Source organism: Stigmatopora argus, chromosome 12, assembly GCF_051989625.1.
Source record: "Stigmatopora argus isolate UIUO_Sarg chromosome 12, RoL_Sarg_1.0, whole genome shotgun sequence".
Lineage (NCBI taxonomy): Eukaryota > Metazoa > Chordata > Actinopteri > Syngnathiformes > Syngnathidae > Stigmatopora > Stigmatopora argus.
In genome coordinates, this window is record NC_135398.1 from 14,844,531 (window position 1) to 14,870,562 (window position 26,032).

General features: G+C 37.9%; 1 protein-coding gene across 4 annotated transcripts in view; it reads right to left on the reverse strand.

The window, feature by feature from the left end:
- carmil3 (capping protein regulator and myosin 1 linker 3) overlaps window positions 1-26,032 on the reverse strand; it is a 74,682-nt gene that overhangs the window by 25,146 nt on the left and 23,504 nt on the right. For 3 of the 4 annotated variants that reach the window (XM_077615868.1, XM_077615869.1, XM_077615867.1), the window contains exons 6-17: window positions 24,503-24,597; window positions 22,533-22,603; window positions 19,958-20,031; window positions 17,210-17,285; window positions 17,015-17,103; window positions 13,977-14,071; window positions 12,214-12,300; window positions 7,902-8,011; window positions 7,740-7,817; window positions 6,485-6,561; window positions 1,311-1,415; window positions 654-723 (exon numbers count right to left, since the gene is read on the reverse strand). In XM_077615868.1, the coding sequence (XP_077471994.1) occupies window positions 654-723; window positions 1,311-1,415; window positions 6,485-6,561; window positions 7,740-7,817; window positions 7,902-8,011; window positions 12,214-12,300; window positions 13,977-14,071; window positions 17,015-17,103; window positions 17,210-17,285; window positions 19,958-20,031; window positions 22,533-22,603; window positions 24,503-24,597 (1,027 nt within the window). The remainder of the gene's footprint in view (window positions 1-653; window positions 724-1,310; window positions 1,416-6,484; window positions 6,562-7,739; window positions 7,818-7,901; window positions 8,012-12,213; window positions 12,301-13,976; window positions 14,072-17,014; window positions 17,104-17,209; window positions 17,286-19,957; window positions 20,032-22,532; window positions 22,604-24,502; window positions 24,598-26,032) is intronic. The other variant, XM_077615870.1, reaches the window with a different exon arrangement.

Below are 26,032 nucleotides of genomic sequence, written 5' to 3' on the forward strand. Positions count from 1 at the left end.
CAGCTGTGTATGATGGCAATAGGCTTTTGATGATTCGATGATGATGATAAAGCCTATGTCTGAACAGTTTATCATTAATGTATACTGAGTGTCTGTGTTTGTTTGTTGTTGTGTCCATAGACTCAGCAAGTTGTGCGCTATCAACAACTTGGTGCTGAACCTCTCCAAAACCATGGAACTCCTCCTGGACTTCAGACAGAATAAGACCGCTCCACTATGCTGACCTCACTTGGACTACATATTTATTTATTTCTTATTTATTGATTATTTATTTGTCTGTTTGTTGTTGTTATTTGTCCACTACGTGGTGAAAGCTTTAAATCTCATTATACCTGTATAATGACAATAAAAGCATTCAATTCAATTCAATTATTGGCCAGATTTTATTCCTGAAAACCCCCACATCAAAAAGAAAAAGTATCCAGTGAGATTTTAGCTTCTGAATGTTGATATTTAATGTCGGAATATCAAGTGCTGGCTCACGAGAAACCATATTAATATAAATAAAAATGTATTGACCTAATACTAAAATTATAATTCACCAACTACAATTCTGTATATAGGTTCAGTATATATGGATGGGTGAGTCACGACTGGTGAGTTTCTGGGGCTAATGTTGAAATTGTACGGCTCGCCACTAAGTGATAGCATACCTCACAGGCACTGATGTCCAACTGCAAATCTATAATATGGGGATTGTTAGACAGACCAAGGAACAGAGCTCTGCAAGGAAAGAGACATTACAAGTATAAGAACAGTGGGACTTCAACTTAAAAACCTTTTTACAAACTAAATATTTCAAGTCATGGAACACAAAATCTCAAAAATTCAAAGTAAATATGTTCGTTCATTTGTAGATACCTATATTTTGTTTTGAAATTGTCATGATAGATTTGCTCACCATTCTCCCAACACTCATCTGACCTTCTATTGACTAAGATGGAGCTGTGCCTCCATGATACTTTTCGCATGCCTTTGACCTTTGTTCAGCACGGAGTTCTAATACACAGTTTCATTTACTTTATTTATATAATTTCATTGTATGTTGGCTCACAATGAACAAATTGTGTTTCTTTAATCATTATGAATCAGAAATAATCCTCATAAATGTAAAGGGTAATTTGATTAATATCATAAATTCTTTCATTTGGTTAGAAATATGTATCATAGATTTGTTGCGAGAGAGATAACCATCTTTTTTTTTCAAATATCAATGTTATCCAGGCAAATGCAATAAAATATCTGATATTACTAAAAGTATTACAAAACTGGATTTGCATATGAAAAAGGCGACAGCGCCTTTAGCTCACCTAAGCCAATCAGGAGGAACCTTCATCGAGGCAAGGCTTACATGAGTCAGGCTAAATGCTGAGCTGAAGAACTGCCGGAAAGTTGGCAGAGAATCTCTCACTTTCCTGGAAATTATACACAAAACAAAATAGGATATTTTACAACTGTATAAATTAAGTGTAGAGAGCAAGAGGTCAGAAAAAGTTTGATTTAGATGTGTTGAATAAAGGGACAATTCATATCAATGAACATATACATGTAAATATGTATGATTATAGCCATAGGCTAATTTCCATCTGTAGTCCCTGGGCGGCCCAGCGACTGAGTGGTGAGCGTGCCGGCCTCACAGTTCTGGGGTCATGGGTTCGATCCCAGGTCGGTCCTCCTGTGTAGAGGTTCCATGCTCTCCCTGGGCTTGTGTAGGTTTTCTCCGGGTACTCCGGTTTCTTCCCACATTCCAAAACATGCATAGTACACTGGTTAAACACTCTAAATTGCCCCTAGATATGAGTGTGAGTGTTAATAGTTTTTTTTATCTCCTTGTGCCTTGCCTTGACTGGCCACCAATTCAGGGTGTTCCCCACCTCGTGCCCGTAAGCACCTGGGATAGGCTATAGCACCCCCGTGACCCTTGTAAGGATAAGCGGTTTCCAAAAATGAATGAATAGTCTCTTGGTCACGTTGATGTTAAAAACGCAAGATAAAATCAATAAGGCAACAATAGAGTAAGAAAAAAAAACAGGAGAAAAGACTAGAAATCAGCATAGAAACAATTAGACATACACAAATAGTACACGTCTAAGCAGTGTTGTGATAACAATGTTGTTCATCCAGCAGCTAGGCTTTAAATTGATTGGTATAGAGCTTCAGAGATGGGAGTTCACTTATGGTATTTGGTATTAAGTTCCAGGTATGTGAGTCATGAACAGAGAAGATGTTTTGGCTAAATGCACTCTACCTGAAGGGAAATACACAGTCACCGGCACCCAATGTTCCCTCTAATTTTTCGTTGGTCTGGGCAGAAAGACAACCTCCCTGAGCGCACTGAGTACCAGCCTGAGCGACATCATTGGTACTCGGATGATTCGCCTAAAGACGTTTCGCCGACGGACGTTTGACAGACGGGCAGGTCGCTGAATGGACGTTCCGCCGAACGGAGGTTTCGCCGAAACGAGATTCGCGCACTTGCCCCGCCCCCGGATTGTGTGTGTACAAGTTTTTCAACCTCGGCCCGCGGGCCATATACGGCCCGTTAGGATTTTTAATCCGGCCCGCCGCCGGCGTTGTCCAAATTATAGTAAAAATCAATGTTAGTCTACCATCAATGGCAACCCGGGAATAAGCACTCTTGGGCGGGCATGGCAGCCCGAGAATAAGCATTTAATGATTAAATACAAATACTGGAGCTCTTTGGACATTAGAACCGAGCCCAGGGAAGTGAATTCCTCGGTAAAATGTCGCGATGATGTCGCGATGGAGGCAAAAAAACGTCTATATACGTCCATTCGCCAAACAGCTCAAAATGCTCTCAAATTCGGTCAAATCCAGTCGAAAACAGCGTTTAATGATTAAATACAAATACTGGAGCTCTTTGGACATTAGAACTGAGCCCAGGGAAGTGAATTCCTTGGTAAAATGTTGCGATGATGTCGCGATGGAGGCAAAAAAAACGTCCATATACGTCCATTCGCCAAACGGCTCAAAATGCTCTCAAAGTCGGTCAAATCCAGCTGAAAACAGCGTTTAATGATTAAATACAAATACTAGTATTTGTATTTAATCATTAATCTAACAAATACTAGTATTTGTATTTAATCATTAAACTAACAAATACTAGTATTTGTATTTAATCATTAAATTAACAAATACTAGTATTTGTATTTAATCATTAAACTAACAAATACTAGCATTTGTATTTAATCATTAAACGCTGTTTGAACGAACGTTCATTCGGCGACCTGTCCGTCTGTCAAACGTCCGTCGGCAAAACGTCTTTAGGCGAATCATCCGGTCACGACATCATCATTGCTCGCTATGGGCCCACCAGTATCACACCTGCCACAAGCAGGTGCATGTCAATGTTCCCTCTAATTTTTCATGTAAAACATGCTGTAAAACACGAAAAACATAACAGTGGACAGAGCTACTGCCACTGGCTGCCGTTTAAACGGCGCCATCATAGGGAAAGGGGTAAAAAAAAGTTTGGATTTTATTTACTGCGCGCCATATGATTGCTGCTGCGCAGAGAAGACGAGAGTAGTGCGCAATTGCGCACGCGCGCAGCTTAGAGGGAACATTGCCGGCACCCCCTGTTGAATTTTTAAAAAATATTTTTTGCAGTTGAGGAGGATGTTTGTGATGGAAGATTTTGTAGACCAAGATTGCATCAGCATATTTTACAGTATTGTCAAATTTCAACCCATCATGTTTTTTTAATATCTGACAGTGATGGTACGTTTTTTGTTTTCTGTCCAATACTTTCAGAGCTTGGTTATGAACGGTTTCAATTGGTTTTAGCAAGCAAGCTGCATCAGCAACATGTTACCAAGTCTGTGTCATTGTTTCTCATGAGTGTTACAGCTGCAGTGTGGATAATGAGTGAGAAAGGTGTCCAAGTGTGCCGTTCCCTTTTCATAAGTCTAGTACTCATCAGTTTACCCAAGGTTAGCTGATTGTTGTCACAACAATATTTCCAGTCTGGCCAACAGTATAAAACTAGAATGTAATAACCAAGTACTGAATAGTGTATTATTTAATATCTGTTCAGGTGGTGCATCATTAGAAAATATTAGGTGACATGAATAACAGTAATTATTTTAGAAAATAAGATAAATTTGATTCAGCAGAGCATAGCCAAGATAAAACTGCTATGAACGACAAGCCGTTGAAGACTAGATCCAGAACAGAAACTCAGAAACAGAAATACAAATGAACAGATGATTTATTTAAACATAAAGAGCAGGCCCAAATACGTGAGTATGACAAGCTACAAGACCTTGAGTCAACGGGTAAACCAAGGAAAGGGCACGTGTTTTTCAAACTGGCAAAATGGCAATTTCTTTTTGGAGTTTTAACCCAGGCACTCAAAATACTGGCAACCTAAATGGGGGAAAAGTGGCAAAGACTCCGTTGCCCCGCCTCTTAAGGTTTAGCAGCTATTCCTCCTGATTTTCAGTCACAGTGCTTCCATAGGAGGGGTCGAGAAACCTATTAACTGAGAGATCAAAAAAGAAAAAAAATCCTGAATAGGATTCCACAAGTGCCATATACTTTATTTGTGTTTGCACACAAACAACACTTTCACCCCAAAAACACATATAGTGCATGTGTCTGTTTTATCTTACTAGTTTGGGTGAATCTGTTTTGTGTGTTGTGATTGAAATCTTGTAAAAGAAACTTCTAAAGCTTAATTTTTTTCCATGTACACATACAAATATTTGGTCCATGCGGTTTTGTGCATGTCAAAGCTGAGACTCTACCATTTCACTCTGTTGCTCCAAAACTGAATTGAAACGTCTGATGTCATGATTTTTATCACTATAATTGTGAAATTGTGAGTTGATGCATCTCCTCGTCAGCCTTGTGATTTGGCTTGACTTGGCTTGACCCTGCTGACCACCAGTGGCACTCTTAAGTCCATTGTATACTGGACTAGTCAGAATAGACACACCTACAATTGCGATTAACCAAAGACAACACAAGGCTCAGAAAGACACGTACTATAGATTAGAGTCAGCAACATGTAAATTCCCCAAAAAGGTTGTGTGAGGCAGAGAGCTGGGTTATCGTTATCGTATGTATAATTTGATTAATATAGTCAATCAATTTCACAGGTCTCCACTTTGGGGTTTTGAATCAACAACAAATTGATTACAGGCACTTTTCAGAAAAAAATACATCTCAGAGCCCAAAATCTAAAACTGTCTCCAAAATGTGTCCTTGCATATTATTAAAAGGGCACTAGAATGAAAAGATCTCAGGCGGTCAGAAGTGGTCCTTGGGCCTACGCGGAGGAGAACTTATCTCTACTGGGAAGAATGCAGGGATGTGTTGTTCTTGCAAACGTGAGATGTCTGCGATAACGAAAGCCAAGTTGAATATGGTGTCACATAAACAAGACAGAAGAGCACAACTGCCTGATATGGACATCGAAAGACCGCCTGAAAGGGGCATTACAAAACCGCCCAAGTAGATTCTATGTGTTTTATTTGTGCCCCAGACCATAAGGCATATGAAATGCCATGCTTATGGAGTACATACATTTTAGCTTGACTGAGGGACAATACTGATATTTCCCTGTGACGAGACTTTACACAAGTCAAGGTCAAGGTAATATCAGCTTGGATCCTGTATTGTGCTTTTTTGATAACTCTGGAATCGAATATACTCGGAAGGAATCGCAATCTGTGTGTGAGTTATTCTCCGTTGCATTTTTATCTTCCTACTATGGGGACTAATTCTAAGAAGGCATAACTAGCATGGTTTCCCTGGGCCACATTTGGATTATGAAGGTCAGGGACACCCTAATTTTCAACATACTGCAGCAATGACGGGGAAAGCATGAGAACTACTTTTTTGTTGTAACATGACGCAACAACACAGTAATAAAAGATTATCACGGAATATTTGTAAAAGACTGTCGAGGATGAAGCTACCGGGAAAAAAATGAGGGGAAAGACCAAAGTGAAGGGAGAGGGATCTGGTGAGACAAGACATGAAGGCAGTTGGTGTTAGGGAGAAGGATGTAGAAGATTAGTTCATATGGAAAAGGATGAGAAAGTGTGGCGACCCCCAATGGGAAAACACACAAGCAAGGAACTAAGCGGTTAGGTTTCAAAATAAAATATGTTCAATTCAAGTATATTCAATTGAATATGTATTTCAAAGTAGTTTGCAAACTGAAAGACTAGTATGGGCGTAGTTAGAGAGATTATCCTACTATGTGTGAGATGGTACAGCAGTGTGTGTGATTAGACAGTTGTGCAAGCGAGAGACTATACTAGATTGTGTGAGAGGGCATAGTAGAGTGTACCAGAGAGAATGGTAGTGTGTGTGTGTGAGAGTATGTGTTACATAACAAGGCCAGAATGATGTATTTCTCCAACGACTAGTGTCGGATTTGCACAGCCGTTTGCCAAAGTAAAAAATAAAAATTATATTGCTTCTTAGAGGTAAACTTTAGTGAGGTACCTACCTGTTAGAGAAGCAATTTTTAGATAGGTTCAGGTAGGAGAGGTCCGCACAGCAGCCTCTTAGCAAGGCTCCAAATAACTGCAGAGATCACAAGGGGGAACTGTAAGTAAAAGGTTTACAACAACTGTGTCGTTCAAACACTTCGTTTCTCGTTCCAATTTTAGCACTTACAGTACATCCTATATGATATATATATATATATATATATATATATATATATATATATATATATATATATATATATATATATATATATATTATGATCCTTCTGTCCTTTTGTTACTCAACAGTAGAAGGCAAAGCACTAGCACTGTTTAGCTTACTGAAACATGGTCTGTCAGTGGTTATACATAACTAAGTTGGTATCATGCTAGCCATAGTTGACCGGACGCAACCAGCACCGATTGGTGGCAAAAGAAGGACCTTCGAGTCAGGTTAGGACGTGCTTATAGCTCGCTGTCCGCTATGCTGTGCAGTATAACACAAAGATCATATTACATCAAACACAAATGAACTAGAGAGACGATGTAATTTGGTGACAGAGGTCATAATTATTTCATGAATGTATAGAGCAGGGGTGACCAGTAACTAGATCTTGATTTACCGGTAGATTGCATGACAATAATATTTTGATCCCTCCCCTCTGTCTATTTTTCTTAGCTAGGCTCTAATAAATTTGGCATGTCCGCAGCAAGCTTTAGCGTGAATCAAGAGTGGATTTTCACCCCAATTTCCTGCCGCTCCCATACATGTTGAAAGAGTCTAATAAATTGGTTAATTTATCTGTGGAACAAAAAGCTGCACCTGCAGCGGCCCTCCAGGACCGCTTTGCCCGCCGCTGAATTCTAACCCTAACAACAAAGTAGATCGCGGGAGGTTGGCTCATTGAAAAGTGGATCTTGAAAAACGGAATTCAAAAACAGCAAAAAAGTCTGAGCGACCTCTGGTCTAGAGAGTTGTCTATTGTTTAGTTCTTGTTTTTTTCTTGGGGAGGATAGAACCAAAAATGGTTACTCCTCTGGTATTTATGGATGGATCAAAATAAAACATGCTGCTTACATTCCAGGCATGTATCTTTGTTCTTTGAAGAATGAGTTTTAAATTTTTTTTCCATCTTAGACTGATTAATTAGATTAATTAATAGCAGATCTAAAATCTCTACTCGTCCATTACTCTTGGACAGATGCTAAAATTTGGGCTTTTTTAAACTGAATAAAAAAGAGAACAGACAGCATGTGTCTGGTAAAGGTACGAACCGAGTCCACCGTGCAGTCAGTTCCAGACAAATCCAAATGAACTAGACAGTTGGGATGGGCAAGGATGAGGTACAGATTCTACACACATTGGAAAACATTGTTAATACACCAAGACAAGGTAATGTATAGATTAATGTATGTGTGTTAATGCAGATGTCTCACCGCAGCATCCTCCCCTGACAGGGCCGCTGGATTTTTACTAAGGTCCAGATGCAGCAAAGAGCTGGAGTATTCATCACTTGAACAGAATGCCTGGGATAGAGATAAAACACCTATATTTGGGAAATAGGAAAAATGATTTAATACGAAAAAAAGTTTCAGTCAGTGAAATTGTAACCTTATAAATCCAACTTCTTAGCTATTAAAACCACAAAATGAAAACGACTAAGGAAGTTAAGCTCCACTGCATGGGTCATACTAGAAGTGGAGAACATTTTGAATTCCATTTTTCAAATGTTAAAGCTATAGTTATAGTATATTATCATGTTGTTAGGGTTATTAGTCTTACATTATTATATACTATTTGCTTGCAATGAAGAAAGTGCTTCGCTTGCTACATCTAAAATGCCTGCTTGCAACGAAGTAAATGCTTTGCTTCTTAATTAGACTAAAGGGAAGCCACATCCACTTGGACTGCTGGAATGTGGAGAAGATCCTTTGACTGCACATGACCTTCAGTTGTTTTGACAATTTGATGTCTCACTTCTGTTTCCCACCCCTCCCTTGAGAATTGAGACGTCCATTGTAACTAGGGTCCTTGAAGTTAATAAACAAGGAAAAGAAGCGTGTGAGGCCAGAACGAACCTGGGTCGAGTCCTGAAAGGTTCGGTTCTCCTTGCAAGAAAAACCCAGAAGATTGTCTTGTCTCTTTATTTGTGTGTGCATTTGGGAATGCCTATTGGTGAACCTATCACATGTGAAAGATGCTTCCATAAAGAATCTAAATGTGCGGTCAGATAATGGAGAGAATAATATTCAAACAGAATATTTTGGTATACATTTGACGTCATATACTCCCAATCTCCTTTGTGCTGGACATAACCTATGGACTGTCAGCCAGAATATCAGAGCACCACCGAACATTGCTGACCTATGAGTTTGAGCTTTAAGGCAAATTAAAATGGTGGATGAAGTTCCTTAGTTTGAGTAATAAGTCTTCTCAAAATATTTATCGGATGCCAGAGCGGCTGCAAGCTGCAGGCTTAACAGTTTTAGCAGTGTTAGATGGTAAAATGATTTAGAGTTAGAATCAGTGTAAGCAACCAAGAAATTAAATGCTGGCACAAATCGTTTATATACTTCCATATTTAAAGTATATTCACTGTTATATTCGAAATCATGTGTAAAATTTTAGCTGGCACTGGTAGTGCACAGGACGTGAACTCTGATAACTCAGCGGTATAAAATGGTAAACGTATAATAAGTGTGTGTTGGGTTTATTCTGGAATGTTACTATATGTTCATTAAGCATTTTAATAGGTAATGAAGCTATACATTAATTTGTGCTTTATGTTGGGACCGAGTAAGCTCGACACTTTCCCCCCACAGTTGCTTTCGAGGCCAGTTAATTGTTTTCAGGACTATTGCCTGAGCAGGACACCATGTTCCAGGCCGAGACTGTTAATCTGAGTTGGCAATGAAGATCTACAAGGGACTCTTAAATTGCTTTGACTTGGATTCTGGCAGATGGCGATAATCGCATTATTGTTTAAAAATATGGTTGCTCTGTTTACCTTATAAAGAAATTATTGTGCTTATTCGTGCAAATTCTTACGCAGGTGTTTTTGGTTTCAATCTAATATGAGATTGTTGTGGCAGTTGTTTTTTGACCTTAATGGTGTTATTCGGTTAGCTTATGCAATTGTTTGAATCAGATTACATTAAATGTTTTGAGTATGGCGTGACTAAATGGACAGAGGAGGATGCCGTTTCTTCAGAATCCTCTTGGACGAAGGCGAGTTGGGAGTGATTTTCCTTGCAAGTTGTAGCCAGAGTATGTTAATGATGTCTCCCTGTTTTGATTAAAGTGTATTAATAATAAATCTATCATTGTGCATAGATATTTTTTTAAAATATTTTTTTGCAGTTGAGGAGGATGTTTGTGATGGAGGATTTTGTAGACCAAGATTGCATCAGCATATTTTACAGTATTATCAAATTTCAACCATTCATGTTTTTTTAATATCTGACAGTGATGGTACATTTTTTGTTTTCTATCCAATACTTTCAGAGCTTGGTTATGAACGGTTTCAATTGGTTTTGGCGTTGTGTTGTAGGCCGATGACCAACTTGTTAGTCATTAAGACGTGTGGCATGATCCTTGTACATAGATAAAAAGTTAGTATAACTATTCTAGTGTCACGTTATTTCTCTTTTTTTAGAATTTAAGATGTATGTTCATTGTAATTTTGCTTACTTTGTGGAAATATTAGCCTTTGACATTTTTCTCTACTCTTAGACAGCAGAAACATTTTATTGAATTTCATTCTTATTTTTCAAATTCTTAAGATTCGCGTTGCTGAGATGCACTTGATAAAAAATTACAATTCTCTAAATTGCCAATGTACAAAATATGATAAAATGCAATGTCTAATTGAATTTATTGATAGTTGTTTCTGGCAATCGGGAGCACATTTCACGCTGGAATACCTTGGTCGTCTCGTCATTTATGCTGTGAGATGGGTGCTTTCTCACCAGCTTGCAGGTTAGTGCCTTTAGTTTCGTTTCTCCTTGGTTCTTTGGTTTGGAAACCAGTCACTCAATGTGCAAATCTAAAGTAAGCAAGCCACTATATTTTTTCAAGCCTAATTTGCAGGAAATGATAGAAAAGGGTAAAGGATGTCTAATCCCCTCTAGCCATTAGCCACTAATCTTCTTTGGAAGGACAGTTTTGTAAGAAGTCACCCAAAATGTAAAAAATATTGAAATTGAAGTATACATTAGGGATGGAGGTTATGAAAAGAGATTACAAAAGATTTTCTAAAAATAGCAGAAGAAATCACAGAAGAACATGGATGACTGTAAAGAGGGTGGGAAAAATCTAGATAGTACTAATAAGCAGGAGGAACGGTAAATAGCATGCTCAATCATAAGAGATAGCTAATACAATTTGCAGTTTAACGTGACCCTTAATATCTGAGCTCAACTAGTGACTTGCAATGTTTTTCTTTTTTAAAGGAGCAAATGACAAAAACTATTTTAATCTATTTTCTAAGTTGTTTGTTTTTGTACAGAATAAATCCATTTGTACTGAACGTAATGCTTGATATCACAACTTGGACTGACCACTTGGGGTCCTGATGTGCTGCAAGCTTGACTCAATACAAAATTTTCACTGGATACATAAAACGGAATGTGGCCAACAGTCAGTATTCATACATTTCCATACTTTTACGCTGAGTCAGGCAGCACAGCGTGTGCCCAAGAGATTTCCTTTCATGGCTTCAAAGCATTTACCATCCTATGCCTAATTTTATCATCTCTTTCTACTTTGCTGAAAAAGATTATTTTTTATAGGTTTTGAGGTTAACCTACGAGCGTCAAAATACTATTTCGCAGATCCTAAGGAAGATAATTGAGGCACTTGGCTTTCTAGCCACCTTCACGCACATAGTTAGGGCCAAAATTATTTAATGCAAGCATTTAATGTTTTTCAACTGTGAACTTGTGAAGCACCTTGAAAGTTGTTAAGAGTGTGGGCTGTGTTGAATTAATAAATGTGACTTCACTGGAACTTCACACATTTCTTCTTTAGGACTCAACAATCAGAAAAAACATACAACACCTTGCAAAACTCAAAGCATTGTAAAAAGATCCGCCATCATGCTCCTTCATTGCACGTGACAACGTCCAACCTTGTATGCTCTGGTTTGTCGTTCAAGATTGGAACTTAGTGACAATCCATTTGAAACCCCAGAACACCTGACAAAATTGCCATGAATATTGTACATGCTGAACATAAGGCTTACATGCCTGGTTAACAGATTTGCGAAATTGTCTGGGGCAGTGTTTCCCGACATTTTTGAGCTGGGGCACACTTTTTGCATTGAAAAGATTCCAAGGCACACCACCAGCTGCAAATCTTTTAATTTAAATCTAGGTCTCCTATACTAAAAATATAAAGTCAGTACATATAATTCTGAATGAATGATTGAATAAATATATTGAATGAATAAATAAATAATCGCATGTTAAAAAAAACTGTCAAAATAGTTTTAGGAACAAACAAAAACTGTTTAAAATGGATGGGAGCATGACAAGTCTACTTATATGAAACATGTAAAAATGGGTTGATAATAGAGATGAACATGTGCATGCATATTACAAGAGCGATTGAAACTACTATACAATGATTTGTGACCAAATTATGGATTTCAAATCCATCACAGCATACTGTGCACATATCACTTATCTTAAGGAAGTAAATTTGTGTGATGGCTTTCACATGCATAATTGGATTACAACAGATGCTTACCTTTGGAAGAAAGTGAGGTCTTTGAAAGATTCAGGAGGACAAGACCCTTGTTTAGACGACACACTTGTTGAATCAAATTGGAAACACCTGGTTTAAAAGGAGACAATTACAATGCTAATAAAGTACTGACTGTTGGACTGTAAAAAAAACCTGAACATAAATACGAGCCGAAACAGCAAGAACAACAGTATTTATCTGGGTTTCCTTCTTTAAAATAACATTGTGTAATATCCAATAATAATAATATGTCTAGGGAAGAAAAATTAAAGATTTCTCACATACATTTCTGAAAAGTGAATGAGCAACCATGAGCAAAAATAGAGACCAGAGTGGGTTTCTCAGTTTTTGCCCTAAGTCAGCTGGGATAGGCTCCAGGACCCTGTGACCAAGACCAGGAGAAGCGATGTTGAAAATGAATGAAAGACTTTGAGAACTGGTTCAGTGGCAAGATTTCTCAAGAATGTCAAACAGACATCACATTTCGTGATCTCACCAGGACACAACTAAAGGATCTTGTGTTGATCTCAAATGGGTCTCAGTTTCATCTCCTTACCTGGACTCACTATCTCAATCATGTCTTAGTGAGAGATTTGGATGGGAACACTGTTATTTCTCAAAGCTGTCTCTTTCCTTCATTTCAATAAGCAACCTTTAGTAAAGATAACATGCAATTTTTGATAAGCTCCCTACAGAACCTGATTCATAACTTAAAATTTTTGTAAGTAGAAAAGTACTTTATATGCAAATTCTCTCATTTGTTCCATAGTCTTGAAAAAAATTCCCAATTAAACCCTTTAAAAATTATTTCCCAATTTTGCATGAAACATGTGCAGAACACCCCAAAAGAAATCGAGAAAATGATTTATTAATGTACTAAAATGAATGACAAGCATGCAAAAAAAATCTATTCATTCAGGAGTAAATTGCAGTGTAAGGTAGAAGCTAATGTTAGCGCATAAAGCCATACACATGAACACACAGCTAAACAACTTCCAATTATGAATTCAAATCAATTTAGCATTAAATTGCTAAATTTGGCAGATTGCAAACTAGTGTACGAAAGTGGGAGTGTAGCCACCTATTCTTTATTTTCTTCAAAAACCCTTCTGTAAAAATCATTTCAGATGTATTTTGATATATCACAGAATATTTTTTGACACTCCTAATTGATGTAATGTTTTAGCCTTAAAAAAACTTTTCATTTTCAGATCTTCATTCATTTTCTGAACAGCCTATCCTCACAAGGGTTTTGGGGGGTGTTGGAGCCTATTCCAGCTAACTATGGGGACCAGACAGGGGACACTCTGAATTGGTGGCCAGCCAATTGCAGGGCACAAGAAGAGAGACAACCATTCACGCTCACACTCATACCAAGTGGTAATTAGGAATTTTCAACCAGCCTATCATGCATGTTTTTCGAATGTGGGAGGAAACCAGAGTACCCAGAGAAAACCCATGCAATCTCGGGGAGAACATGCAAACTCCACACAGTGAGGACCCACCTGGGATCAAACCCTTGACCTCAGAACTATGAGGCTGACGCAACGACTCGGCCAATCTTAATTTACAACTTTTTTGCATTCAATTTTTTTCCCGCTTTAAAAACTTTTGAGATTTTGAAACTGAAAAAAAAAACTAGATCCGAAACGTAACTTTTGGCCTTGATTTAGCTCCATACAAATCAGAATGGAGTAAAAGATCAGATATGGGTCGACAGAGAATGAAGAGGAGGATGGAGAGTAGGAGGAGGTGCAAACTGGTACCTTGATTGTCAAGTGTGTTGTGAGCTAGGTTGAGAGAGTGAATTGCGGAGGCTGGATTCTCTGACAAAGCCGATGCCATTTTCTGAGGAAAATCCCTGGAGGAATAAATTACACATTGTGTGACATACGTATGACTTCAGTGCAAGCAGTGTGGGTACAGTTCCCATTGAGTGCCATTGTGACTATGAGTGGCAATGGTTGTACATTTTATGCACCCTCCAAGCGACTGGCAACGTGTTAACACATAACCCAGAAAAGACTGTGGTCAAAAAGACAAAATACAGTAGTCTAAGCCATAAAGGCTTGACATTTAAAAACATGCTTTTGATTAACTAGCTCATCTCTCTTCTCATTTTCTGAACTGCTTTATCCTCATTAGGGCTGTGGGGGTGCTGGAGCCTATCCCAGCTGACTCCAGGCCAGAGGTGGGGGATACCCTGAATTGGTGGCCAGCCAATCCCAGGGCACAAGGAGACGGACAACCACATACCCATACCTAGGGGCTATTTAGAGTGTCCAATCAGCCAACCAAGCATGTTTTTGGAATGTGAGAGGAAACCAGAGTATCCGGAGGAAAGCCATGCAGGCCCGGGGAGAACAACCTGGATTTGAACCCAGGACCCCAGAGCTAAGTCAGAGAGCTCTATGCAAAATATCACCTCATGGGGTCTCAATGATCCCACATTACAGGACTTTTTGAAGTTTGAAAAGTTTGCCAATGACCATTTGGATGATACAGATGAGTCATGGAAGAAAATGTTGTGGTCAGATAAGACAAAAGTAGAACTTTTGGTCATAATTTCACTAACCGTGTTTGGAAGAAGAAAAATGATGAGTAGCATCACCAGTATGAAGCATCAGGGTTAGTATCATGCTTTGGGGGTGTTTTGGTCCACACGGGACAGGACGACTGCGCTGTATTAAGAATAGGATGGATTGGAGAGGATTGGAAGATTTTCCTCAGTCAAAGCATTGAAGAATGGTCATGGCTAGGTGTTCCAAGATGAAAATGGATCGAAGCACACAGCCCAGAAAACAGAGGAGTGTCTCCTCAAGAACCATATCAAGGTTCTGGCATGTCCTAGCCAGTCTCCAGACCTAAACCCAATAGAATATCTTTGGAGGGGCTCAAACTCTGTGCTTCTCAGCGACAACCAAGAAACCTTATCTAGAGAAAATCTGTGTGGAGGGTTTCCTCCCACAATCCAAAAAAACAGGCATGGTATTCTGATTGGACACTCTAAATTGCCCCTAGGTATGGGTGTGAGTGTGCATGGTTGTCCATGTCCTTTTGCCCTGTGATCGGCTGGCCACCGATACAGGGTGTCCCCCGCCTCTGGCCCGTAGTCAGCTGGGATAGGCTCCAGCACCCACTGCGACCCTAATGAGGATAAAGCAGTTCAGAAAATGAGATGAAGTGTAGTTGGGGTTTTGGGGCGGATGTGTGTGCATTCTCCTTGTGTGTGCTCTCCGCGTGATTATTGTAGGTGTTTCCCCCATTATGTCCCTCAAAGAAAACTTCCCTGAATCTTTCGGTCTGAGATGCAACAACTCATGCGCAGAGCTATATTTGCTCCATTTTGCACTTGAGTTGTGATGCGACATCATTAGGAGGCGAGTCAGCCACTAACAGAAAAAGCTGCGGGCTCACATAGAATTCAGAATTTTTTTGCAAATACAAGATTTGACATGGATATAATAACACCAAATACTGTATAATACTTCTTTGGAAACCACATATATTTGTATATTTGTACCTGAATATCCCATGATTCATATGCCGATTGCTCGTTAACTCCTGGGATGATATGAAGAATCAAGCCGAATTTAGACTTATTCGATAAGATGGATACTTTCCTTAAAACATATCCTCCTAATGGCCTTTTTTAGTGCTCTTGGGGAAATTCTATTAGTTTTGAGTAAGAGTAATTAACAGATCTGAATCATTTCTCATTCCCTTTAAAAGACCGACATGCTTGGCACACAGCAAGTTTTTCATTGCTTTCTAAAGAAATTGGTGTGGCTACTTACTGGTGACCAACAATTTATTGTCATTTAAATACGCATTTAATATAGATTTTGCAGCTGAATGGACAACCTCTGTAGAATGTTAATTTAAAAAATATACTAAAAAATCAGGAACTCATATCTACAATTTGTACAACTTTGTAAATACTGGATAAGTACGGTCACATAATTTTCAATCTTAATTTGTCCATCCTCAGATATTAATGCATATTCAATGATAAAGTATTATATTATTTCTTTATGAAAAGTTTTTGAAAGTTGCTGATAGTGTAGTGGTACATTCGCTTGACTTTGTCACAGGCAGCGAAGGGTCGATTCCCAAACAGTACAGGGTAAGATTGCAAGTGTAAATGTGGGAATGTCTCTGTATGTGCCATACAACTGACTGCGGAGTAGTTTAGAGTATAGACCAGCTTTCGCCTGAAGTATGCTGGAATAGGCTGCAGCACCTTGTAAACCTGGCAGAGATAGGTGGTGTTGTACTAAATGGATGGATGGATGAATGTGTGAAAGAAAAATATCTGAATGTCATTTGTGCAGGGGTAATGTCCAAAGACATCCAAGGTTTTAGAAGTACACCAAAAATAGGAGCATAAACTGCTAGGTGACTTCTATACAAGGAAATAAAATAATAATAATAATAATACATAAATTATAAAATAATAATTAAAAAAACTGCAGATGTCGCGTCAATGTTATCATTTGCAATGTGTAGAATTCAAAAGACATATAACTAAAAAGGTCAAGCTAGCAAGAAAAGGGTCCTGTTCAGTGAGGTAAGACACAGGGAAGACATTAGGTGTAGGGGTGAGTTATCAGCAGGCGTATACAGAATACATGGATGTATAAATAAGACGGAAAAGCAGAAAAGAGGACAAAAAGCCTGACAAACAATGGGAAGATAAAAGGAGATATGCAGTGAAGTATGAAGGTGCAAATAAGAGAAAAAGTTAAGAACAAAGGCCCTTTAATGCAGGTGGTAAGTAGGAGGGTGTAATGAAGAAACCTACGATTTTAGTCCAGCATTTTCCAGAGTGAGTTCTTTCAAGCTGTTGGACTTGCTGACTGCATGAAGTACCTGGTCTACCACTTCTGACCCCTGCAGAGGTAAACAGTATACACAATATAACAATTGGCAGTAATAAAACATTGCTAACTGATATTATAGGGAAATGTCTATTATGTAATATTTAAACAATAATTACAATACGCATGTCTTTGCAGTACAGCTTTGTGAACCAAGTGTTGTACGCAATGGATGCTACAATGACAGCCAGGTCTCTGGAACATAAAGAACAAATCAGATCCATAAGATTAAGATAGGTTAAAACATCAGTCAAATATTCATACAGTGAGTTATATTATTGCAGCCTGTGGCTGCCTTTGTTTGTCATCTGTAAACAAAGGAGTAAACTGTGGCCTGCTGTCTTAAAAATGACTGATACCTGTAATACACCAAGTATGGGGAAAAGAGTGACATGTGAAAAAGTAAAAAAAATGTGGACATGGCATATTGTGTATTACCAAAAAGTTGTTTTAGCACAGATACAAAATTTAGATATGTTACTTTAAATTAAAATCATGTATCAAATAAATGTTTTTTGCAATAAAAACTGCAGCTTCACAGTGTATTATTCACTGGATGGCTTTTGGCCAGAGATGATGGAGCAGCAAGTGTTGCTTTTGACTGAACAAAAGACAGACCGAACACATAAACATTCACTTCAGAACTAAACTGTATTCATACACATGGGCCTGTTCAGTAGTGGAAACTGTCCCTACCTCGCTCACTCAGAAGCAGGGCTCATAACAGTTAATTAAAATATCTGATTATATGGCACAATGAAAATATTATATGGCTTGTGTGTTCAGATGGTCTGTCAGATTTTATTTTTGAATGATCTGTGTGACTTTAGCAATTTGGTGATTTTTGCAAACATCCACAAATTAAATTCATGGAAATAATCCAGTGTTATTATTGTTTGTTTGGTTTTTTTATTAACTTTATTGCTCAATTTTGTTCTCAAAATCACTACGATTCGTTCAAATTAACTAGCCAAGTAAAGAAAAATAATGACCGGAGGACGCAAAAAGTGCCGTGACGGGAACACTGTTCTCTCTGTCTTGTAAATGCACAGCATTAATGAAATACGTAACAAAACAAGGCCCACGAGAAATTTTACAATCAAACCAAGAAATATAGATATGCTGCAGAATAATAAGGAAGGAGAGACAAGAAAAAGAGCAAGCATGATTGAGGAATTTTAACACAAACACGGATACTGGGCTTTTGTACTCGTTTTATGCATGTATATATTAATATATATATATATATATATATATATATATATATATATATATATATATATATATATATATATATATATATATATATATATATATATATTCATTTTATGAACCGGTGGGCAGTCAATCGCAGCGCACAACCGTTCACTCTCACACTCGTACCTAGGGGCAATTTAGAGTTTCCAATCAGCCTACCATGCATGTTTTTATGAATGTGGGAGGAAACCGGAGTACATGGAGAAAACCCACGCAGGCCCAGAGAGAACATGCATTCAACGGGAGATCTCAGGATGTTCTTCTCGATCAAATAATACAATGTACTGAGGATAAGAAGTGACAGCTAATGGGTTTCTTTTTCCAAAATAACACTTTCCAACTGAATGAAGAACGTGAAGACTGTATCTGTCAAAGGTTATTAATATCTTATAGTAAACTACAATATAATAATAATAATAATAATAATAATAATAATAATAATAATAATAATAATAATAATAATAATAATAATAATAATAATAATAATAATAATAACAATAATAATAATAATAATAATAACGTATGAAATATAATAAAACATAACTAAGATTTTTAAAGATCAAATTACGTGTTTGGTAAATGGACAATTATTGACAATCATTCTTTGTTTCCAAATATAGACAAATGATTGTGTCAAATTATATGTATGAATAAACTCAAGTTGTAAGATTGCATATGTATATGAATATTTTTGTTTCAAATGGCTATGGAGTACACTACTAGGTCGTGTTCATTAGCACGACTATTGATCCAATCTCAACTAGTTTTTGACCTAAAGAAAACAAACATGAGACCATCAGAAGTTTTAACAAATACATGAGCTTCTCTTCCACTTCAAAAGCTGCATTTTAGTTTTCAATGTGAATAAGAAAAAAATCAGAACCCCCTTTACACCCAAAATTCCTTGAATCAAAGTTTTTAGCGAGAGACTGTTCGTATGAATATGCTTACAGTTTATCCAAAATGAACCAGAAATAAGGTACACCATAAAGTCTGATGTAGTGAGCAAATTTAATTTGAAGTTGAGCCTCAAGATCTTATGTGTCTGCTTGTGAACATGTGCTTATTTTCTTATTTGTGTGCTGACAGAACAAATCTAAACAGTGATTTTAACTTGAGTTTTGTAGTATCTGGCCAACAGAAATATAGAAAAATTATGCCATATACTACACCGCTCTTGAAAATTAACAAATGACTTAATCTTAAACCGGCAACCCGGCGGCATGGGTGGTTAGCACGTCGGCATCAAAGCTCTGGGGTCCTGGGTTCAATTCCAGGTCGGTTAACCTGTGTGGAGTTTGCTTGATTTCCCCGGTCTGTGTGGGTTTCCTCCGGGTACTCCGGTTTCCTCTCACATTCCAAAAACATGCATGGATAGGCTGATTGGACACTCTAAATTGCCCCTAGGTATGGGTCCCCTGCCTCTGGCCCGGAGTCAGCTGGGATAGGCTCCAGCACCACCCCGTGACCCTATTGAGGATAAAAGCAGTTTAGAAATGAATGAATGAATTAATCCTAAACCTTCAAGAGACAACCATCAAAAGGCACTCAAATGCTCGACTCCAAGTATCAATAGTAATCATTGGATACAAAAACATAAATCATTTCACCTGGTGTCAAGATGACTGAAATCCAATAGGTTTAACTCCCTGTTCTCCTGTGAGTGGTAGATTGTGTCAACATCCTAAAAAATAGAAAAGAGAAAAGGAGAAATCACATGAGAATATCGATTTTTATAACATTACAATGTAAGAAACAGCACTCAAATTTTTAAATTGGCAAATCATGGTCATAAACAAATGAACCAGCATGGACTCTTTTCAGTGAGCAAACTGACTATATAAGAACAAAACCTCAAAGTGATTTTCAGCGAATTTGAAATTCTGATTCTAGTACCTACTTGCCAGCAAAAATAAGTGAAAGAGACTATGGGCCTGAATTATTAAAGATTTTCACACCCAAAAGCAAACACAATTTTGATTAAATTACCACATAGATCAATTTATTTAGCATGCACTGTGAATTTATCAAACAACAAATTGCACTTCGAAATTTTGCGTCTTTAATAAGTGTCAAATGGCATGTATTGAAACAGCAGCAGTAAAAGGCAGGGAGTTCTTCTCTGATGATGTAAAATATGTTAGAATTTGGAAAGCAAAATTTTCAACATATTGTCTAGTCAGCAATGTAACCTTAAAAATTCTACATGAACTAAAGTTATAAGTCAATGATGAAAAAGCTCTAAAATTTGCATTTCTTTTTGTCAATTCAGCACACTATGGCAACTGTTGCTCACATCTCCCAGTCCACTTTTACAGGCATGTTAAACAGGTTATGCAAAGCGGGTGGGTATGTACCTATAATTAAATGCTGCAGACACGATGATTTGATTCAATAAAATACGTCCAGATGCTGTCTTCCCCATACTTATCTATGGTACGGGGTACTGATTTCTTTTCAGTAATGCTGATATATTTTTACATTCCTAACAAAGTTTGAACGATTTCCTATTGACCTGTGGACTTCTCAAACATGTTCCATGATGAACACAATGGTGCCTCTTGTTACGAAATTAATTTGTTCCAGGAGGAGATTGGTAAATTGAATTTTTCGTAAGTAAAGACACATTTTACATAATTTATTTTTTTTCCATCCTTAACTAACACTCTTGCATCAATTTTGCACTATTTATTGCCTTCTTTTTAACAACGACCTCTTAAAGAAAACAAAAGGGAGACGATTAATCAGCCTTCAAACTGTTTTTTCAGACAATTGCTTTCACATGCACAAGTGTCACATTTTAAGTTGGAGATTTTACTGCAATGATTACGTTAAGTGGTTCAGTAGAGGAAAAAAAACAACAAAAATGAAACGTCTCATAGGTAAATGAAAATAGATCACCAACTTATGGGTGCTTTATATATAAATATATATTTAATATATATATATTAATATATATATATATATATAAAATACCTAATCCGTTCTAAGGTCACCAATACTACCAACTAAACCATTAAAAATGATAAATGTACACCAATTTTGTATGAAATGTATGTATGAGAAACATACAAAAAAAGAGAAAAAAAGAAAATAAACTTCTTTATTAAGCCATTATAAAGAATAAAAGACGTATAAAATAGCATTATCTAATGTTGTTGAAGGCCGAATGCAAGGGGAGAGAGGAGGCAAATGTCTGGCATCTGACAAAACAGTAGAGGCATATCAACACCTCATCTCATTTCATTTTCTGAACCGCTTTATCCTCATTAGGGTCGCGGGGGGTGCTGGGGCGTATCCCAGCTGTCTGGACCCCAGAGCTGAGAGGCCGACGCGCTAACCACTCGCCCCACCGGGCCGCATATCAACACACAATTTAAGATTATGAATTCAAAAGAACTTACCGTATTAAAACAGTTACCATATGCAGTATATTGTAAAAGTGAGTACACTCCTCTTAACTCAGCATTGCTTTTATTACATCTTTTCATGGAACAACATTGAAGAAATTACTAGATGGTGGCGCGCTTAATGATAGAGAAAGACGGCGATCATGGATCTGAAGACATGACCAACCAGGGACAGAGTGATGAAATTCGAATCATATCATTGAAACAGTGGGCTGAGTCGCTGATATTTTTTGGCATTCCGAGTGTGTAAAAAGTAACTTTTACATTTTTTCATTTTCTGAACCGCTTTATCCTCATTAGGGTCGCGGGGGGTGCTGGAGCCTATCCCAGCTGACTCCGGGCCAGAGGCAGGGGGCACCCTGACTTGGTGGCCAGCCGATCGCAGGGCACAACGAGATGGACAACCATGCACATTCACACTCATACATGGGGGCAATTTAGAGTGTCCAATCAGCCTACCGTGCATGTTTTTGGAATGTGGGAGGAAACCAGAGTACCCAGAGGACACCCAAACAGGCCTGGGCATCACATGCCAACTCCACACAGGTGGAAGTGACATGGATTTGAACCGAGGACCCAAGAGCTGTGAGGCCGACGCGCTAACCACTCGCCCCAGCGGGCCGCGGAACTTTGATGTAAACTGTCTGTGCTCTTTTTTGGGGGATTTAGCTAAACCAGACTGTGCTTTAATACTGTCGATAGATGAATAGATAGATAAGGACACAAAAAGGAAAAAGAGTAAACATCAATAAAAAGCATATTGTATTTTTCTTACCCACTGCACTTCTTCTTTGCACCCAATTCCATTATAGTCACAGAGAGCTGCATATGTCTCTGAAAAACCTCCTTAAATGATAAGGATAAAAGAAAATATATTCCCAAGCACAGAGAAGAAATACATTAATACCAAAGATGAAAGCATATGGAGATTTCTGTTGTAAACAACGAGCAACATGCAGTGCGGGACGTTCGCTAATAGATTATTGTAATTTTTGGACGATAAATAGCAACTTTTTTTTCTCTCTATAGGAACCCTGCGGTTTTTAGAATAGAGTGGCTTACTCATGGAATAGTTTTAGCCAAAAAGGCTTCATATTCAGCTTCAAAATTTTAAAAAATGACCTAGTATTTTCATTTGATTTCACTCAGTGACCTTTCAGATCATGATGTCTCATCTCATCTCATCCCATTTTCTGAACCGCTTTACCCTCACTAGGGTTGCGAGGGGTGCTGGAGCCTATCCCAGCTGACTTCAGGCCAGAGGCGGGGGACACCCTGAATCGATGGCCAGACGATTGCAGGGCACAAGGAGAGAAACAAGCATTCCCACTCACACTCATACCTAGGGGCAATTTTGTGTCCAATCAGCCTACCATGCATGTTTTTGGAATGTGCGAGGAAACCGGAGTACCCGGAGAAACCCATACAGGGGAGAACATGCAAACTCCACACAAGTGGACCGACCTGGATTTAAACCCAGGAACCCAGAGATGAGAGGCCGATGCGCTAACCACTCGTTCCACCGGGCTGCCTAACTTTGTTTTAGTATTCCAAGCTTTTTCCATGTTAACAGCAACTTGTTGTCAAGAGACGACCTTGGGTGCCACGAAAAAAGAACCATTTAAGTCAAACATGGATGGTTAAACATCTCGGCTGCCGATAAGGCTTATTGGCCAATTGAGGCTTTTTTTAAATACTCTGGAGATTTTATGGATAAACAGGGCTCCATATGATGTTATGTAACGAAATATAAGAATAATTTTAAATTTTAAAGGATGGATATTCACTGTTTGCTATAACGAGAAGTTGCTATGCTAACGTTTTTTAACAGTTTTCTACCAGCACTCAAAGGACTTTATTGCCAATCAAAGTAATCAAAGTAGCCTACAATGGAGATGTTTAAGAGGACTTCCACTGCGAGCTTGGAAATCAAGTTTAAGTGGATTTTAATCTTTTTTTTTTGGAAATATAGTGACTTTTTTTTAAGCTGTGCATTTATAGTTTGAATGGGTGTGTGGCTCCCTCGACAGCCCGTTTATGAATACTTAGGAATGAGAATGCAACTTGCCGTCTTAATTTGGTTAATAATTACACATTGGTACCTCTACTGAGGAATGCATCTATACATACAAAATATTCATGTTACAAAAGACCCCACTGGGAAGATTTTGTCTCAGGATACGAAAGAAATTTAAGTTACGAAAGGAAAATTCTCCCCCCAAAAATCGAACATCCGCCGAAGCGTGAATACACTTTCTGTATTTTATTTTGAAATTGGAATGAGTTGCTTTCCCATTTATTAAAGGGTTTAGTTGATAGTATTCAGAATCTTAGAATGGATTGGAGCTTTTACATGGAGAAAGTGGCCCTTTTCACAAAAAAATCAAGTTACAAAACCACTTATGCAACCAATTAATTTGGTAAATAGAGGTACCACTATATTTTTGACTAATCAAATGTTTCTTTGTAACATATCTCTATGCAAATACCTCATTTTAAGAGATGGACACATGCAGCTAATAGTTAGGTTGGGCATATATAGATTTTTTTCCCTTAAATTTTAAGTAATTTTGGCTGTGCGTCTTTTAGCAAGGAGTACTTTATAGCGTTAAAATTACAGTAAAAAGATTACATTGCAAAAAGGCATAACAGATAACTTTCATAAAACTTGTAATTCACTCAGTTAATAATCTAGGTGTTTTACCACATACTGTATGAGCATGAAATCAATTGACACGTACTGACCACAGGTTTTTTGGGGGTCTAATGATGACTCTGGAATTGGTGAATATGTGTGAATTCCATCAGTGATGTCTCCTTCTGCTCGACAAATAGGTGGACTGTAAGATAAAAGAGGGTGTAACTTTAATAGGCAGATAATTATACAGCTTTGAGAAATCTTTTGGCCTCTCAAAAAGGTTACATAGGGTGTGAATCAGAGAAAAAAAAAGATTGTTTTTACTTGAAATTTTAAAAAGTATCCCCCAAAGGTGGTCGTTACATTTAAATTTTAAATAATTATTATGTTTTATAATTAATTTTAATAGCCTTTGCAGCCATCTTATCAAGTTTGAAAGACAATATGTGTTTGTAAATCCTATTTTGACCTTTTTCAAGATGTTCATTTTTTCTGGCCACTGAAAAGGGCGGAGTTTTTCGTAAAATTCCTTACTTTATAAATGAATGATTTTAAACGTGAGAAGAATTTAAAAAAATCAAACAAAAGAACAAATGAAAATGCTTCAGGGCTTGTCCAACTATTTCATGGCCAAAAGACTTTCAAGGCTAATTTTACCCATTTTCCAGTACCTTTAAACATTATCCCTTTGTTTAGTTTGTTTTTTCAAAATCACACAGAAATCAGGTATGGTGCCTTCTCACAAGTATGCAAACGTCTTCCAACATGTTCTATGATGAGGTCGAGTTTCAAGAAAATTTAGTTTAAAAGGTTCCCATTCTAAAACCGTCTGCTTTCAGGGAGGGTACAATCCCATCAGAAGTGAGTTATTTGTGGCAAACTCTAAGCCTGTCCAAGAGAAGAGGTGCTGGTGTGGTGATATCATGCTGTTCGGTAGACAGATACACACTTGCTTTCTTGAAGTTTCCCGAGCTTTATGACACTCAAAAATTGGCTCTGACACCTCATATCATAAAGTGATGACAACAAACAGCAAACAAAAATAAGACAACCACTTTCAAACACTGTTGGCTGTTGGAATACCAATCTAGAATGTGTTTTTAGATTTTTGCGGTTTCACCCCTCAAAACAATCCCAGCACAAAAAGCATGCCCCCCTTTTCGTATAAATGGCCTTTAAGATACGTACTGTTAAGTCCCTCTTGGGTTGGCCTAAAGCTGAGAAGGGAGCCAGGATGTGTGGGGGGCTTTAGGGATAGAGGATTAAGGTTACACAAATAAAAAAAAGTTTATTAAGCCTTTAAAATGAATTAGAAATTCAAAGACATGTTCCAATGGGGTGGAAATTTGAGTGGCAGCTGAGTAAACATTCGCAGACACGCACGTAAATGCACAACTTAAAAACTAATGTTACACACACTCAAAAAAACTCAAGAAATGACTCTGTCATGAACGAAGATGGGAGACAGGAATTAACTGCCAGCCAGAGCTAATCAGCCATGATCCTGCAAAAAAAATTAAATAGTGCCCATAAAGGGGGCTTTTGATCAGAAGGTAGCGACTACCCACTGTTTTTGGGTCGGCTTGGCGCCGCACTCCCTGGTCGGGCTCGGTGTCCGCTAAACAGCGCGCCCACTT